This window comes from Varanus komodoensis, unplaced genomic scaffold, assembly GCF_004798865.1.
Source record: "Varanus komodoensis strain SLA01 unplaced genomic scaffold, ASM479886v1 scaffold83, whole genome shotgun sequence".
In the NCBI taxonomy this organism is placed as follows: domain Eukaryota; kingdom Metazoa; phylum Chordata; class Lepidosauria; order Squamata; family Varanidae; genus Varanus; species Varanus komodoensis.
The window spans coordinates 2,592,137-2,610,659 of NW_025336520.1; the positions used below are offsets into that span (position 1 = coordinate 2,592,137).

At 46.1% G+C, this 18,523-nt stretch overlaps 1 protein-coding gene across 1 annotated transcript; it reads right to left on the minus strand.

Moving 5' to 3' along the window:
• Positions 1-6,363: 6,363 nt before the first annotated feature.
• On the minus strand, positions 6,364-18,158 carry CUNH11orf53 (chromosome unknown C11orf53 homolog). Its single transcript, XM_044456290.1, has 5 exons — positions 18,149-18,158; positions 14,031-14,140; positions 9,896-9,938; positions 7,504-7,793; positions 6,364-6,753 (listed from the first exon to the last, which is right to left on the minus strand). Exons 1-5 carry the CDS (start codon positions 18,156-18,158, stop codon positions 6,364-6,366), a joined length of 843 nt encoding a protein of 280 aa, XP_044312225.1.
• Positions 18,159-18,523: the final 365 nt, after the last annotated feature.

Sequence of the window (18,523 nt, forward strand, 5' to 3'; positions counted from 1 at the left end):
TGCTTTGCTGCCTGAATTTGCTTCGATGAAGCTCCACAGAGGGAACGGGGAGGAGGCTGGAGTGCCATTAGGATACGGCATAAGCTATTGGCCCCATCCACCTCCCCTGCTACCTCTCCAACATGCCCCTTTAGCCCTCCTCTCAGGGCCGCTTTCTGACCTTGGGAGTCTTTCTGTGCCAACTGGCTGGGGCCCTCTCCAAAGAATCCAATGCCTACCCCCAGACCATCCTGGGAAGGCGTTGGATTGCACCCAGCGTGAGCCAAAGCCTCCATCTTGGGTCACCCTTAACACTGCCTTGCATTGCCACGATGAATTAATTGGTCTTGACCTGTTGACAGGACACATGGACCAGGAGGCTGTCATCACCGGAACCTATTCATGTCTCTCTTGGCGATCGCATCATTCTAATTTTGACACAAGGACAGCTAATGGATTGGCATATCCTTCCGAGCATCCCAAGAACTGGCTCACACTCAGCGGGACCAAATGACCTGAAGCAGAGATGAAATGCCTTGGAGGCCACCATCTTAGGAAGCCCAGGGCATTCCCACCAGTGCTGAAGGTCTCTCACTGCATCCATGTTGATCTCCTTGCTTGGCTGACATGGTCAGCCCTCCTTCTAACGATCATTGGCCTTGTGAGGGAATGGTCTCCCATTCTGTCACTGACCGGACCCAGGCCTGCTTAGCTTCAGCAAGGCTCAGCTCAGTCGCCAGCTTAGACCAACTCCCTGAAGTCCCATCACACAAAGAAGTAGCCATACACATATATCACAAGTTGGGAAACGCATCTACCCCATGACGACGTTGGATGCTTTCAACACAGTTGGGATTGTGTGGGGCTCTTCCCAATTATCTTGACTACAACCCTGTGAGGGAAGAATATAGAAGCTTAAATGGACTGGTTCAGAGACAACACAACAGCCCATGCTCCAGGGCCGTGTACGGGTTGCCACTGAAATATGGGCTATCTTATGTGAACCTACCCAAGATAACATCTTGGGAAGTTTGCTTTAAGCCACTGCCTGGTTTGTTTTGCTTTCAACCTAGTCCAATACTTGGGCCCAAATCAGGCCCTGTATGTAACAGGAAGTCATGTTCCTCGCTCTTATAATATAAGAACGTTGGGTCATCCCATGAAGCTAATTGGTGGGAGATTCAGGACAGACAAGAGGAAGGTCTTTTTCACGCAGCATTATGGAATGTAACCAGAAGAAGCGGAGACGGCCACTTAGCTGGGTGGCCTCAAAAGGCAGGTAGACACATTTGTGCAGTAGAAGCCTAGCAGTGGCTCCTGCCCCTTAGCAGCAGCTCCATGCTCCCTCCAGGAGCTGAGCGGTGTGCTGATGAGTGCTGCCTGCATGGGCGTATGTACAAAGTGCTGCCGACTCGGTGCTTACACTGGGGCCCTGTGTAAGCCAATCTGGCCACCATTTTAATCTCCAGTTGCTCTGCAGCGCTGCTGTGTGAAGTGCATTGTGGGAGATGAGCGTGGCAGCTGGAGGCAGCCGTCTGGCAAAGCAGTTGCGGAGTCGCTCTTGCTGCTGCCGGGTAAGCCCTTTGCGCCCCATGGACCGAGGAGGAGGTGCCTCAAACCTTGGACTCCCAAGCACCATCACCTCATGCAGCATGGCAGAAACACTCTGCACATGTTCAGGGCACTTTCTTATCCCTGTCTGAGCCCCGACTAGCAACCCAGACAAAAGAAGCCATGGGTTAAAACCATCTTAAAAGGCTGCGCTGCAGCGGTGAATGGCGTGTTTTCCAAAACTGCGAAATGGAGCCCTGGCCAGGACAGCGGGTGGCTTCCAATTCTAAATTGTAATTTTGTAGGTTGTGCAGGTTGTCCTTTGGTTATCTGGGCATCCTCTGCCATTCACAAGACTAGCTTGCACCAACTGCACGACACCCAAATTCCTCAACCCATTTGTCTTGGGGGCAAAGTCCAAGTGTTGTTGAAAAGTGGAGAGAGATTTGTTATTTTTGTCGCTGGGGCTTGCTTGGTTACAGCCTCAGACGAGATGTGGCAACAGCCCAGAATAAGCTGAGGAAGCTGGTCAGCTGCACACACAGAGCCTGGAGGGATTGCGTTTCCACCCTAGCAAGTCGAAACAGGATTTGGGGGAAAAAACAATAATCAAGAAATGTAAAGAAGGGATGGAATGCCGAGCTGTGGGTGGGTGGCAAGGTCCGAATTGCTGGCGTGTCGAGGCCTTGCCTGATCTGTCTTCCTCCTCCGTGTTTGTGGCCAGAGGTTCCTGCATTTTTTAAAATGTCTAAAGGATTTCAGAAAGGGGAAAGAGTCATGTGGTGGGGAGGGCAATGGTTGAACTTCCTTTTGAAGAAATAGCCCCTAAAAATCAAACACTTACATTACATTTGTTTTTTAAAAGAACATTTTGCTTTGTTGTCTCCACCAGTCCAGCAGGGATAAGAGGCCCAGGCTGCACAATCTGAGTCTGGATGTGTGTGTTGCACTTTTTTAGAAATGCAACGTAACAATTTTAACACGTTCCTTTCACATGGTGAGCTCTCTGCAGGCAGAAGGGTAGAGTATCAGGGAGAAGGCCTCGCTCAACACATCCTTCTTGTGCATCGCTTTACAACATGCAAGGGCTGTTGTCTTTTATAATCATGGGAGCCGGGGATATTCTGAAAACTAAAATGGTACCTATGTTGAATTCTGGATGACTGCCTTCTTCTGCAAGGTGTAGTTCGGCTTCAAGCTTTTCTCATCCCCTTTCTTATGTACGCTGGCGAACAAAAATGTTTCCCCCACTTTGGAGCTTCCCAGTGCAATGGTGGTACATATCTGACCACGTTAAAGCTGCCACGCTAATGCGTGAATAAGACATACTCTTGCTTTCGTACACGTTTTCTCACTAGGGGTATTCCCCTCCGAAATCAGTTTTGCCAACTGACAGGTTCTTTCGCTTGGCCAAAGCACCACTGAGTCCTGCAGAGGGCTGTAAATGTGCCGCGATGTATTGTATGCGCCTTCCCATTCAAGGTGGGGCCGGTGACCGTAGGTTGGAGGCCTCACCCTGGTCCCATGGAATGGAAAGCAGCCTAGTGCTGGGAAGAAAACCCTCGTCTCCGTCCTTTTGTTTTGCAAGCACTGCCACCTGATGGGCAGATCTAGGAATGCCGGCACATGTGCTCCACGGCGCGGCCTTCCAATTGCCACACCTGAGCGCTTCCTGCACACCTCTGACAGATTCAGTGAAAGGTTGCCCTGTCTCCACCGCACATGCCCCAGTGAGTGAGCACCAGCCCCCAAAACCTGCATGTTTTCTTCTCTCTGGCTAATGCCTGGAGTGCAGGCTATCAGTGGGCAATGCCTATCAGGTGCAATTCCTTCCCCTCAAACAGCCCAAATACAAAACAAAATGTTTTAATAAATAAATAAATAAATGAAAACCACACCACTGTAGCACTGCCAGGCAGAGGACTTTGTGTATCTGTTCTGCTTTCCTCTCCCATAGCAGATCTTTGGTTTCCAGATGAGTCACCCAAGGGAGCGTTATTGCTAATGTGCGGGCCGAAACTCTAACAAACAAACAAACAAAATATTGTCTCATCATCTTGCCCTAGTCACTGGATTTACCAGGGTTCCGCTCAACATCATCTTCCTTTATTTGTATTAATTTTGTGATTTCTCACTGCTCCTTCAGTTGTTTTTCTAGCTGCAGAAAATCTGTTAAGAGTTTCCACTTCCACAGTTTGGTAGGGCTAGGAGTCCTCCAAATGCTAACAAAGGTTCTGTGATAAGAAGAAGAAAGACAGAAGCAGCAATAAGTGTGGCTTAAAACTGCTCTGTGCTTCTTTGCACAAAGAGAAGGGCGCAACAGCCTCTACTATAGCTAAGCAGTAAGCAGAAATACCTATGAGCAGAAAAGTGTCCCACCCAGACTGTGCAGCCCAAATCAGGCCCACCCTATTGTTTTCTGGGAGCTCACTGAGAAAATATAGACATCTTATTGGGAAGGAACGATCAAGCCAGACCTCCAGTTGTAATTAGGGAAAACACCCAAACATCCATCAAATATGACTCCAGGGAAAACAACTACGGGACTTGGAGCTGCTTCAGGACTTGTGGATTTATTGCGGCATCAGCTTTCCTGGACTAGAACCCACAGAATCAGATGCATGGCTCTGATCCACAAAAGCATTTCTGTCAGAAATTCGTTTACTTTGGTGTGTGCACACTTGCACGTGCACGCACACACGCGGCTTTGTGCTTTAGCAATCCCAAAGCCGCTTGCAATTAATTGAGAAACAATAGATCATCATAAAAGCACAATAGCACTTAGACCAGTCCGTCGTTGGGAAGAAGTGGGGTCGCCCTGGGATAAAGGAGCTTAGGCTGAGTCTGGGGGTGCCGATACCCCGCAGACATGCTCACGGTGACCTGACAGGAAGGAGCAATTGTGGTCCTGAGCACCTTGATCAGCAGAAGGATGGCAATCCGACATCACTCCATCAGGCGGATGCTGCAAGCAGGAGGCACAGCTCCCCCTGCTGACCGTGAAATCTCTCTGGAGGAGGCATCGCCATTTCTTCTGCCCCCATTGCTCTGCCATCCCTTGCAATGGGGATTCTGGGCTTTGTTGGCAGCTTGGGCACCGGTTCTAGTTGCTTCACGCCAGCATCACCCCAAGTGGGGTGTAAAAGGTTGGAGCAGAGTAGGAGGGAAAGGCCTGGAGAATAATTCTAATTTTAAAATCTTTCTGCACCTCCATGATGCAGGTGGAAGGTGTGTACCAAACAAGGGCTCCAGCAGCATTGCCGAGACAGGGATGTGTGAATGAGCTCACCTGTGTAACTCCATGGGCTTCATTCTTCTGACGCCCTGACTGAATCCTCTGCCTATCCCTCCCTCCATTTATCATCTTATTTTTTTCCAGGGCATAAGAAATTTCACTAGCTCCCACTTTGCTTTCAAGCTACTCCTTAAATGATCAGGGGATGAACTGTTTGCGACTGCAGCATTTGAAAGAACCGTGTCTTCCCCACGAACTGCCTGCCAGCGCTTTCCTGATAATTCCCACATGCCAAGGCTGAGCCCCCCGGCACTAAATTGGGGGAACTGAGTGCAAGGAAGAAAAGCACCGGCCACCGTTTCCAGCTCAAAAGGACCCATCCCTCTGTCTTACCCCACAAGAATCTTTGCAGAATACAAACCCGCAAACCCCAGCAACTGGCTGCCACTGATTTTTCATTCCCCAACAGCCTTTCTGTACTGCCTCACCTACAGCCCTCTTTCCTCAATGCTTTCTGTGCTGCTCTTTTGGGTATGTACAGCACACAGACTCCAAGAATGGGTAAACTAGTTAAGCAATGGCTACTCTAAAAGCAGGTATGGGGAAGGTGATGCTCTCCAGACCTACAGCTCCCAGTGACCTTTACCTAGCCAAGGCCAATGGGGACGACAATGCATCTGCTGGCCAACAGTCTCCACCCTTCTGCACAAGGGTTAAGCTTTCCTTACAGAGGTTTCTCTTTAAGATGCACTTTGGAAAAATATGGCTGAGTTCCCCAGAGAAGGGGTAGGCAGTTCAAAAGCCTGCATACTGGCATAGGACTTTGCTCCATGAGGCATATATGGTGTGCTCATAGTTGTTTATGGGCTTTTTAGTCGGCTTCGCTTCGCTTTCTAACCAGCACTTTCAGCAATTTTGCTCTAGACCTGGAAAAATGTGGCATTTCATTGCAAAACTGAAACAAAGAGTTAAGTTCTCCTTGGGTGTTTGAGCGATTCTGTTATACCACAGTGCCATCTAGAGGTGAAGTAGTGGATAAGCAGGAAGAGACATACTTCTTACAGAATGCTTGGGTCTGAATTCTGCAAAGAAACCAAAAGTAGATGTATTGATTAACTGCCTTGTGTAGAAAAGTTGAAAGTCAGTCTTAAGATGTTGCACTGGCGATGTTGGAAGTGCCCTGCTTCTCTCACAGACTGTTTGTCCTCCAGGGCCCAGTTCTGTCTATCTTGACTAGGAATGGCTCTCTGGGATCTCTGAAAACAGGGTTTTCCACATTGCCTCTGCGTGATCCTTTTGAGCCTGGGGCATTTGCATGCAAAGCTATGCTCCGCCACTAATCTGCGGCCCATCCACCAGGTGTGTGTCTTTAGCATGGCCCACTTTTCTCCCTCCTGTTTTCTACCACAGAGCCAAACTAGAAGTGGCGTTGCCTGTGCAGGATTTGGCTTTAGTCCAAAGTGAGGGTCAGGTTTCGGATATCTTCAGCGTTTTCGCATTTGCTTCTTTCTGCCTTCCTTCCTTCCTTCCTTCCTTCCTTCCTTCCTTCCTTCCTTCCTTCCTTCTTGGTGGCTTGTCCAGTTGGCTTAGTAAGTCCTTCAACATTCATAGAACCCCCACAGGGAGCTGCCATCTTCCTTTGGCCAAAGAGAGCTGGTGTCATGGAGAAGCACTGCATCGGATGACTCTTCCGAAGAGGCCTGGAGCATCTTGGGAGGGAGTTCATTGGCCACGGTGGTCATAAAAGAAGAGAAAGGGTATGGGGAGGCAGAGGAGTAACCAGCGGCGTAGTGGGCGTCTTCAAGGGCAGGGAAAGGGTAGGACTGAGTTCCAGGGATGGGCAAGCTCCAGCTGGAACTTCTGTAGTGGGAAGGCTCCCCTGGCTCATGAGAGGAGAGGCAGCCGGGGGCAGAAGGCAGTTGCAAGGGCTCTGAACATTCATCCGCTTGGCCAAGGCTGTCGGTCATGGAGTGCTCCCAGGCGTCTCTCTGAGAGGAAGAACAAGAGAGTCCTCAAAGAGTTACAGGCAACCCCCCCTCCTGAATTATGGGTAACCACTCGGGCAGAGAGACCTGCTGTCTTCCCTGGATAGACTCTGTGCATGTGCTTCGCCTTCTCATTCTCTTGAGAAGCCTTTAAAACATGGGCCCCCTTCCTCAGGGGTCTCCCCTCTCCTCACGGTTGTTCCCAGCTGCTCTTGCTTCCCCTCCTCCTCCTCCTCATGGCTACCACTGGCTGGCCTGGCAGGCAGAGCTCCCGGGAGCAAGCAGGCTGCAGCGTCCCCTGCCCCAACACCCACCTTGCCCAGGCCAGGGCGAAAGGCAGGGGAGGAAGCAGGTTGCAGTGGGGAAGGAATGAGTCCAGGGAGCCTGGCTGGGCCCATGCTTCATGCTGCCCCATCCTCCAGGAGCAGCGGAACTACAGCCCTTAACTTATCTGACCGCAGATCCTGAGGTGGAGGGGCAGCCCTGCCACCATCCAGCATCCCAGAATGCATTGACTGCAATTCCTGCTGCCTTCATGGCAGCTGATGATGTGAAGACTTGTATCTGGAGGGGACCAGATTGGGGACGGCTATCCTAAGTTGCATATGGGGTACGCCTTGCCCAGAGGCCCCCGAAATCTGCAGCTGGCACTGTAGAGGGCCACAGGCTCCCCCACACCTGCCCCACGGCCTTCAGACCTCCTCGCCAATGTATCCCTGGGCAACCAGCTACCGGGCTTTGCACCTTACTTACTGCTGAAAAGTGAGCCGTGTCGCTCGGAAAGATGGGCGTGAGGGACAAGGTGCCGAAGAGAGAAGAGGAGCCAGAGGAAGCAGGTGCCGTGCGGTGGTTGACATACTGGTCCATGAAATGGGTGTCTAGGAGTGGCGGGTAGCTCTGGGCCACGGGTGAGTCGTATGGAAGTGGCTTTGCAATGAGGGAGGAGGGGTAGCCGTCGCCTGAGATCTGCTTATTGCTCTGGAAATCCGGCTCTGCCATTAGCGCTCTTCGAACCCCACCGTAGCCGGACACGGCAGCAGAACCTGTTAGCAATGGAGAAACGGAGACAGTCAGCCGTGCAGAAGGCCGAGGAGGGGACAAGCTGGCATGGAAACATCCACACGTCAGTGTCTGAGCAGCGATGATGAAAGCTTTGTCAATTAACAGCATGAAGTCTGGTCAATTTAGCCTGTGTGTGTGTAGAGGTAAAACAATATTTCTTATTCATATAATGATTTAATTCATTGTATACCTCCCAATAGCCGAGGCTTTCTGGGCAGTTAACAAAAGTTAAAATTAGAAGTTACACACACACACACACACACACACACACACACAGAGAGAGAGAGAGAGAGAGAGCGCGCCCAAATTAATTTAAAAGAACAAAACCATAACTGCAAATACAACTGCTATTATTCGGCACAGAAGCATGGCGGTGGTACAGAATAAATAACACCAATAACACAAAAACAAAGAAGGAAGGACCCCCCCCCTTTGATTGTGGATGATACCCACATATTTCAGAGAAGGCCTCATCTTAGAAGAGGCATCCCTTAGACTGAGGATGTTTCATTTAGGATGGTGCTTTCCTTCCGCATTCAAATGTACGAGCAATTCCACCAACAGCAGTAAAGAAACCAGATTTAGAATTCCCTTGGCAACTCTATCCATTTTAGCTTGGCTTTGTCCATTTTCGTTTGTTCGGTTCATATTCTTTTTGTGTACTTGTTCATGTTAAGAAAATAAAAAATTTCAAAAAAGGAAAAGAAAAGAAAAGAAAAGAAAAGAAACCAGTCTTTAAAGCTTGCCATATGCTAACACACCGCAGAGCAAGGAAGTAAAGGTCAGTCCGGAAGCTACTCCAGTGAATGTGGATTAACTAGGAGGAGCGGAAGCTGTCTTAAAATCAAAAGCATGGAGGAAAGTAGCTCTGAAAAGCTTTGATGTCACCTTGCTGTCTTTCAGCAGACCTGTACAATTATAACATCCATGGGACAGTAAGGTACATATAATGAGTAATATATATGTACATAAAATTATATGCATTTTTCTGATTTTATTATGATATACTAAGCATTGAAACCATCCTGAGATGATTTTGTGAAGGGCAGGATATAAATTCTTAATAAATAAAACGTGATACAAATCTTTTTTCATCTTCGACCTGCTGCTGGTTTTTATTTTTCTTGTTTTATAATGTGACTTTAAACCTTTCGGTTGCATTTTACCATGGTTGCATTTTGGAGTTTTAATTGTTGTGACCCACCCAGACCCACCTATTTCATCAAAAGAGAAATGTAATAAGCACACAAACAAAAATTTACATATATCACCAAATGTTATGTCTGAAAAAATAGGAAGCCAACATGGAAAACACTGGGATATAAGCAAGTTTGTGTGTGGATCCTTTGTAGAATGTAAAAATAAGGGATTCTGGGACCTAATGCAAGAGACATACCTGTTCACTCAACAATAAGCTTGCTGTGCGAAGATTTTTGCACATAGCCAATGGTCCAGGTTTTAATTATATATTAAAATCATTTAAATTTTGTGTGTGTGTGTGTGTGTGTGTTTGTTTTAAAAAAAGGACCAGCTTGTAACAAAACGTTTATGGAGTCTTTCATTATTTTATTTCAGAACTGCTGTGTTGATTAGAACTATTTGTAGTTCTCTGCTGTTTACTTTTCGACTGCTGTATACATCTGTACTTTTTTGCCGAATACACTTTGCCAAATAGCTTCCCGTTGCTTCTGCAGTGTTTCCAATCAGTTCTACCTGAGCCTAATTTATTTGCTGTAATCTGACTCCAGTTTTGTAATGGCCCATGCTTTACAGCTACAGCAAACTTGGCTGCAGTGTTTTACTATGCATACTCTTTGAACTGCTTTATTACTGAAATGTAGAACTGTAGAACATTTCAGTAGTTTGGCTTGACTGTTCTGGGGAGAGCTGGGTTCGAATCTCAACAGAGCTATGGCGCTCACAGGGCGACCGATTCCTCTGTCAGCGCTACCTCACAGCGTTGTCATAAAGAAAGTGGCAAAGGAGAGTGGTCACCCATTCATGCCATCCAGGGCTCCTTGGAGGAAGGGGAAGCGTCCAAATAAAAACAGAGCCACTCATTCCTCTGTTAAAATATATTTACCTGACATTGGGACGAAAGATGGCTGAGTCGTTGCAATGCTGCCCTGAAAGGAAAAACAGAACATCTTAAACATGAGACATTTCCCTCTCCAAGCTTGACTGGACTAGTCTTAATAATCCCAGGGAGATTAGGCTTTGTAATGAAAGGTAGTTAGATCAATGCCAGGCTTTGCTTTGACAGCTTTTTGGTTATTTATATTCCATCTTTCCACCCTGGGGATGCTTGCAAACCTGCCATGGCAGTGTAAATCAGAAGGAAACTGGACCATTTCACAGGATGGAGACAGCCGGGACCTCCAACCCAGGCCAGCGAACCTGCTGGAGGCTAACAATCCAACCTGCCCTCCAGCTATGCGTCTTCTGGGATCCTTAGCTGCTAATGACACTGCACAGAACTTTTCAGGTTACTTCCGCAGGAGGCGTTTATAGATCAATTCCATTACCCCAATCATTCATGAAATCTTACAGGGCCTCCAGACAAGCAGCGTCTTGTTACCCCCTGTCCCAGAACGTTTTTTCCACAAAAGAATCTGTTTTGAAAGAAAAAGATGAGATGCTGCACGGCGACTTTTGACTAGTTGTGGTAGGAGCTCTCCGTTAGGAAGTACCTTGATCATCCTAGAAACAGACTTCTTAGAATATACAGAGCGGAAGTATACCTACAGTATCCTAAGACTGGGAACCTTGCAGAAGATTTGGCTGCAGTGTTGACAGCCAGATACAGAGTTCTGCCTGGTTCCAATCTCAAGGGGGACAAATTTAGCCCCGGTGTGGTGCTGGCCAGCATCAAGCGATGGTGAAGGAGTTGGAGACCTTCACTTGAAACCAGCCAATCACTGTCTGCATTCTAAACCCCCTTCCTATTAAAAGCAAGATAACTGCAAGGGCTCCCATTGGTCTCCAGCCTGGTGTAGGAGAGAACAGCCGCCCCCAGTTTGCATATTGCAAACAGGAGTTTCCTGCCATGGCAAGCAACCAAATTTTGAGGTCTGGATTTGAATTAAAATTTGCCAGTGTCAAGACTTCCTTTTGGTCCACACAGCTGAGCTTCCGCCTGGGCATGTGCCGTTCCATGGAAATAAGCTCCAAGGCAGAAGCCATGCTTGAAAATAAAATGAAATAACAACGTGCACAACAAAGAGATGAAGGGGACTTGATGTTTTGTAAGCAGCTTGGTCAATCCCAGACATGATGTCTCTGAGGAACATAGGAAGCTCACCTAGCCTTCCCTATGGAGTTCTCCAGGTGTGTCAGACTGGCTAGGGGATGCAGGTGATTGTCTCTCAACACACCTGAAGAGCACCAGGTTGGAGAAGGATGCCTTGGTGCAATTTTCTAAATTCTTATCTTGCAAAAGAGAGGATTTTCTCTGTTCAGCAAACCTTAGTCCCAGTCCTAGCCAACTGTGTCCCCTTTTGGTCTGCAAGTTATCTGCTATGTGACCTCTTTGAACACAGGGCCCAAGACAGATACCTGGATTACTCAATGAGACTTATACCAATTTTGACTGCTGCTCAGTATTAAACCAAGTTATGGGAGCAATCCAAAGACAAAGCAGTAAACAAGTGAACAGTGGAGCACAAAGGTATCAGTCCAGCAGTGGATCTGGCTAAGGCAAGAGTGACCAAATACAAGCAAAACTCAAGACACAGGCAAGGAGAAAGATAGGAGAAAGAATCCAGAATCCAGTGTGAATCCACAACTGGGCAAGGCAGGAAAAACAAGAACACAAGGCACAAGGCACTGGAGCTGAAGGAACGGCATTGTTTTCAGCACAGGCTAGGTTAAAACTGAAGATGTGAGGCCCTCCTAAGCCCCAGCCAGGATTCATCTGTAACTCCTTCACCCTCTGGCATGAGTTCCACTCATGAGAAGCAATTTCCCTTCAAGGAGTCCTGCTTGGAAATCAAGCAGCTCTTCTCGAGGAAGTCCTGCTGGCTGCCAGGCAAGGCAGCCATGCTCCTGGGGGTCAGAGGTTTGCCCAGAACTCCCAGTCTTCTGATACTGGCTGGTTTAGGGTGCTCCTGATGGTTCAAAGTTCTAGCTCAATCTCTTAGGAAAGGTCCTCTGGTGGGGATAAGAAGGCACCCTACTATAGATCCGGCTTGCGGGAAATTAGCAAATACAAGTTCTTTCTGCCCAAATTCTTTCTGGAATGTTGCTGATGTCATCCATCCTCAGGCACCTGCAGACCTCAGAGACATTCAGAGACCTCTCAAGATAACACATCTGTGTTTGAACAACATGCCACTTGTGGGTACAGTTGGCACAAATTCACACACACAAAACCACAGCTTGAGACAACTGCAAGTCTGGTGTCTGGGTATGCTTGTTAGGGGCTCTTAAAAAATATGTAGGATAGAGAAATGTATTTTCTCCTCTTTATTTATTTTAAGTATTTGTATAGCATTCATCAACCAACGGCTCTCTGAAGCGGTTTGCAATACTTAAAAGATTTATGAAGCATTTAAAACAAAAGAAAACATTTACATAGAGACCAAATAAATAATTCCAACACTGAGTCCCGTAAGCCTGACACATAGACTCTGTCGATCTACATATTAAGCACACGTTAAATAAACCCAGGCTGACAGCAAACCAGAACAAAAACCATATAAAATACAACATGTGTATGAAAACTGGTCATTAAAATATTGGGAAAATAAAAAGGAGTTTGCCTTTGGAGAGATGATTTCATAAATAGGGTCCCACAACTGAAAAGGCCCTTCCCTTGGTTACCACCCACTTTATATATTTTTAATTATTGCAACTATATGCTTCCCGTAGCCCAAGAGCTCTCTGGGGGCTCACAAAGCATCTTGGAGAAGGGCCTCCAGTGATGATCTTGGTGCACAGGTAGACATACCTGGAAGGAGGTGTTCCTTCAGATATTCTCATTCCAAACTGTTCAGGGCTTTAAATGTTAGGGTCAAAAAGTAAAGTAAGGTAAAGGTTTCCCCTTGACATTAAGTCCAGTCATGCCTGACTCTAGGGGGCGGTGCTCATCTCCGTTTCCTGGCCGAGGGAGCCAGCGTTTGTCCGCAGACGGTCTCCGTGGGCGTGTGGCCGGCGTAACTGAACACCGAGGTGCACGGCACGCTGTTACCTGCCCACCGAAGTGGCACCTTTTTACCTACTTGCATTTGCATGCTTTCAAACTGCAAGGTTGGCAGGAGCTGGGACGGAGCAACGGGGGCTTACCCCGTTGTGCAGATTCGAACTGGCGACCTTTGGATCAACTAGCCCAGCAGCACAGCTGTTTAAACCACTGCGGCACCTGTAGTCCCTAAAATGTTAGGGTTAGCACCTTGAATTGGGTTCCGCTTCAAATGGTAACCAGTGTAAATAGCAGAGACCTGAGGTAAGATGTCCTTGCCTTCTGGTCCCCGTTAGTAGCTTGCTACCTTATTTTAAACCAATTGAAGTCTCCGAACCATTTTCAAGGCAGTTCCACACAGAGCAGCACATCACAATAGCCCAAATGAGAGGTTAGCAGCACATGGGTCACTGTTGTCAGGCTCCACCTGTCCAGGTAGGAAAGTGGTTGATGCATCAGCCAAGCTGATGGAAGGTGTTCCATGCTGCAGCATCTACCTGGGCTTCCAGAGATAACTCTGGATCTAGGAACATCCCCAAACTACAAACCCTGTCCTTTGGGGGGAGTGTGACCCCACCCAGAAAGGTTGAATGTCACCCCACTGGACAGGTGACCCCCACTACCGCCAACAGCACTGAGTCTTGCTTTCTTTGCCCTCATCCAGTCCATTATGCTGCCCAGACACTAGAGTGGCCACTGCCTCACCTGGATTAGATGAAAAACGTTAGAGTTGAGTGCCATCAGCATATTGAGGCCATTTCAGCCCAAATCTCTGGATGACCTCCGACCTAAAACCATCCCACCTGTCCGAACAGAATCAGTCTGACGGAATCAGACTGCCCTTGCTTTTCCAGAATGTTGCTGCACTGGTGCTAATTCAACTGAGTACTAATAGGCATCCATGCAAGTAATGCACACTCACACAAATGCATTCAAACAAATGAAAACCAGCCAGCAAATCCACAACACAGTCCGTGGCAAGATCCATGTGCTGATTCACAGAAATCCAGTGATTATGTTTAGAAGAAACATCACTTACACTAAGCCGAGAGCTGCTTGTCTGCCGCAAACGTTTTTCGGCTAGCAGATCCTTAACTGTGTGCTTTACCCGCACTCCTTGATAAACCCGTTTGCCATAGTCTGCAGAGACTAAACAAGGAGAGAAAGGGAGAGAACGAGGATGTCAAAAAGGGATGGAATTTCATGAACACCAAGCTTGAAAAGGAAAGATCTTCACAATCCCATGACTTAATCTCTCACTCATATAGGAAATGCATTGTGTAGACAGACCTTTAGACTTTTCTAAACAGTTCTCACAAAACTTTGTACACTTTTTCATTTCTCTTAAAACATGAACTTCTGTCTGCAGTGTTGCACCGTTGTGGCATTTTTGCTGCAATTTCTCCAATCTTAATGCACATAACATGTTATTCTCATTAATAGTCATGTTTTTGTGTGCACATTTCCCAAATACACTTATCTTCATAAGCAGCTTTGATTGGAGAACTCCAAAGCAAAAATTTTAGGATGTACACACTACAACGAATAGCTGAAGTCTGAATCATGCATTGATTTGAAAGTATGAAATTAAGGTCAGGTCACACTAAAATGTGAACTGAAAGAATTTCTTCCCTATCTGAAATATCGCTTGTGGTTTTGCTGTATTTTTAAACAAAAATGAATATGTAATAATGGTTTCTGAATGAGTAACCCTTGAGGGGGCAGTAGTAAATCGATGAATAAGTCACTTGAATTGGCTAAGAGCAGCGTCTTTTCTTGCCTGTAATTGCACAGCGTGGAAACAACGGCATGCGGACTCTACGACAAAAAGGTGTTTTTTCCACCCATGAAAATGCTAATTGCCCTCCTCTGGATTTTTCTGAGCAGTGCCCTTAAATATGCCATTTTGTCTGTAGGTTTTGCTTTTAAGTGCGCCCAGCCCTGTCCCAGCCAGCCTAAGATAATGAGGCGGCTTTCCTTTCGTTCCCTTCCTTGAGGTCAGCCCTGGAAAGACCATGCACCTGTGAAGACCAACATGTTGCTTTTAGTCAAATGTTGCAGACAGGAATTTGAAGTTCTATTTAATCCTTTCAAAACAAAAAAGAGGGGCGTTTCCTGAGCTAAAACAAACACGTATGCGTCACAATGTAATTCTTTGATCTTTTAAAATTTTGGTTTACTGTGCTAAATTTAGCCCATTTTGTGGCTTGCCATGTAAGTATTTGCTCTGCCTAAATTGCTATGGCAGTTTGGCTTTGTACAATGGGATGGTGGTGCTTCTGCAGGAGCTTTTTCCCTGCAAAGAATTAGATAAGTAGATGAAGACACTGCTGCCAACAACCATCAAGTTCCTAGCTCTGCCAGCATCTTTTGGGTGGCAGGTTGCTCTTGGAAAACAGCATTTCCAAAAATACCTGGTCTGTATTGAACTTTCACTTTAAAAACATGTTTTTTTGCTTCCAGTTTTTAAGGATTTCAGAAATAGTATTGTAAAATTAGACTTCACCAGCCAAGAGACTTGAGAAATCATGGATCTGCCAGAAGGTGAAGGTGACAGTAATTTGTAAACAGAACTACAAATTCTACTCCTTCCATCTGTAAATGATTGAGAGCAAGAGAGCTTTTGCTAGGCTACTATTCAGAGCAGACTTCTCTGCCCTGGTCCCTTCCAAATGTAGCTAGCTGAGGATACCAGGAATTATGGTCCAACACATCTTGGGTACAGGTTAGGGACACTGCTATATAGCATCACATGGGAAAATGTTGTTGTTCCTACCAGCCGTTGATTTCACTTTGACTTACTGTGATCCCATGAATGAATGCCATCCAAAGCATAGATAAAGACATATTTTAGCCCCTCTCTCAAAGTACTAGAATTCGGGGTTGTACATTGAAACTGATTGGCTATCAATTTAGGACAGATAAAATGACAGATAAAATACCTATATTGCCCAATAGCTAAAACTGTTTGGATGGTTCAGGACAATAAAAACCCTAAAATGCAACACAACAAAATATAATATTGCTCCGCTTGGAGAATCTTCGGACTAGTATAGCAGAATATAAGTTGAATGAATGAATGAAACAGAAGCTTAAATCTACACTATAAAATAAAAACACAAACCAAAATAAAACATAGCCATGAAGGATTGAGTGAACAACAGGAATTAATCACGATTGCTTTGACAGTTCAGTAAAGGCCATGGGATGTTCAGAGTCAGAGCCACAAGCCAATTGGGGAAGCCAGTTTGCTCAGATGCTTTTGGAGCAGTCGCCCAGTTTGTTGGCTGCAAACGCCCCCCCCCCTTTTCCGCTGCCTCTTCGACTTGGCAACCAATGTGGGATTCCCAGCCGTGTGTTCTGAGAATCTGGGAAACATAACATTTTGTCATGTTGCAGGCACCAGAGTAAATCACTGCTCTGATTATGTCCCAGTTTCACCTCTGAAAAAAATGTTTTAAATGTTTGAAAATAGTGTTCTGGCTCATTATCAAGGCATGCAGTTATGGAAGATGAATAATTTTGAAAATGCTTGAGTCACAGTAACATGATGCTGGTAATAACAATGATTTTTTTCCCTGGGGTACCACTAATCCAAATAAAGCAGGCTACGATACTGTTTCTTCCTTACTTTTTGAATTTACTATATTCTGTTGGGTTCAGCTTCCTCCCTTCAATTTTTGTGAACCATTCAAAGAGCTTTGGCTATTGGGTGGTACCAACATGAAATCAATGAGTTTGGAGCTGCAACTTTCTGCCATGAATGCAACTGTGTGAGCAAGTTGTACCTTCTTAAACGTTCCCAACACCCCACAGTCACCTGCCAAATGGCAAAATATGCTGATTTCATTTGTTTGGCAAAAGCCTGTCCTCACTATAAAAGCCACGAAGACGTCTGCTCTGTTTGAGAAGTACTGTCTTATGGTGTGTTATCAGTGGGTACCACAGAAGCTCCGACGCAGGTGTAATGGCAGGACACACACAGGATGGCTCCTTATAGTGCACATACGCGTATTCAGGTGCAGAAGCACTAGGTCCATCCAGCAGAGCCCCACTCAGAGTGCATTTGCTCTTTTGGTTAAAGACGATTGGAGAACATGTGAAAGAGCAGGCTGTGCACCACATGGCATTCGTGTGTAAGCCCCTGCATGCCTCGCACATGCTGAAGACTAGCTGCATCGTCCGTTAATGCAGAAATTAAATGCAGAGACTCTCCATGGAGAGAGCTGAACCCTGAAGATTGACAATACCAGCAGAGGACACATGTATCAGTTTAACAAGGTATCCTATAAAGCCTGACACAAGGACCTGCCATCAGAAAATACTGATTATCCTTGGGAAAGAAAGACCTTATGTTTAGCCAGCATGCTTCCAGACAAGGGTGTTATCGCTCAATTGCTTTGCCTAGTTCGTGGAATTTTACCTGGCATGGGGACAAGCAGGGACAGAATAATTTAGCTTCCATTTGTAATCCTCCCATGTCTTCCCACTTCTTTCAACCTTATTCCTTTCCATAAAGGAAGGGAAAGATGGGGATCGATGTACACCAGCTTCTGACTTGGGATGCTAGGAGTCTTCCATCGGGAAGCCCCCCTAATTCTGGAATCACCTTTGTCAGCTCAGCCACAAAATCTGTTAGGCGATGCAGCTCCAGGATTCAATGCTGTTTCACCCTGTTTCCCATTCATATCACAAAGATATCCTGAACTAGCATTATAGAAAGCCAGGGTGTTTTATTTATTAATTTTCATGTGCCCAGATGTTCCTAGCAAAGGTTTCTTCTGAGATTTATGTGTGCGTGCATACAAGTTTTTAAAGAAAGAACTAACAGGATCCTCTGACTGTAGATATCAGCTTGGTAATCTTTAGAACAACTTTGCAAGCAGATCAACAGGATTCTGATACTGCAGGTGAAGGCTGAGTAACTGCAGCTTGCTTTAGGCTGAAACCACATTTGCACTGAAACAACGTTTGAACTTGGGGCTTCACAGTCTTTTAGTTCCCAAGTTGTTAGTCTTGGAACTGACACGAAATACAATCAAGGTTCATTTTCTATTTTATGCTTTCCATCTACAATGTAATACAGCCATATGCTTCCATTGTTCAAAGAAGGCTTTTCCAGATAATTCTCACATACAGCATCCCAGCGGTACTTACCAGTTTCCATGGTCCCAGGTGACAAAGTACTCTTCTTTATTCAGCAGGATAATCAGTCTTCATGAATTTTCCATTTGAGACTGACAAACCTGCATAGGTCAAGCTCAATTTTGAGCCAGATGGAAATGTAGTTTTCCGCAATTTTAGGGGATTACTCCAAAATGACTCACCAGGGATTTGGATACATGCAAATCCTTTGATGTCTGTTTAGATGTAATTTGCATGGCCAGCGAGGAGCTTGCTGAAAGGGTTCTTTCAGTGGACCGAAAAGATACTTTGGAGGGGGCGATAAATAAATGGAGTGTTTATATATAAAATAAAAATTCATGCTATGTAATACTTTTAACTTCAAATTTCTCAAGTCTTTTAAGGTTA

Coding starts and splice junctions, on each gene's coding strand:
- CUNH11orf53 (XM_044456290.1), bottom strand. Junction 7,794..9,895: donor ATCTTTCGTCCCAATGTCAG/GTAAATATATTT, acceptor CATTGCTAACAG/GTTCTGCTGCCGTGTCCGGC. Junction 6,754..7,503: donor ACACGGCTCACTTTTCAGCA/GTAAGTAAGGTG, acceptor TCTTCCTCTCAG/AGAGACGCCTGGGAGCACTC.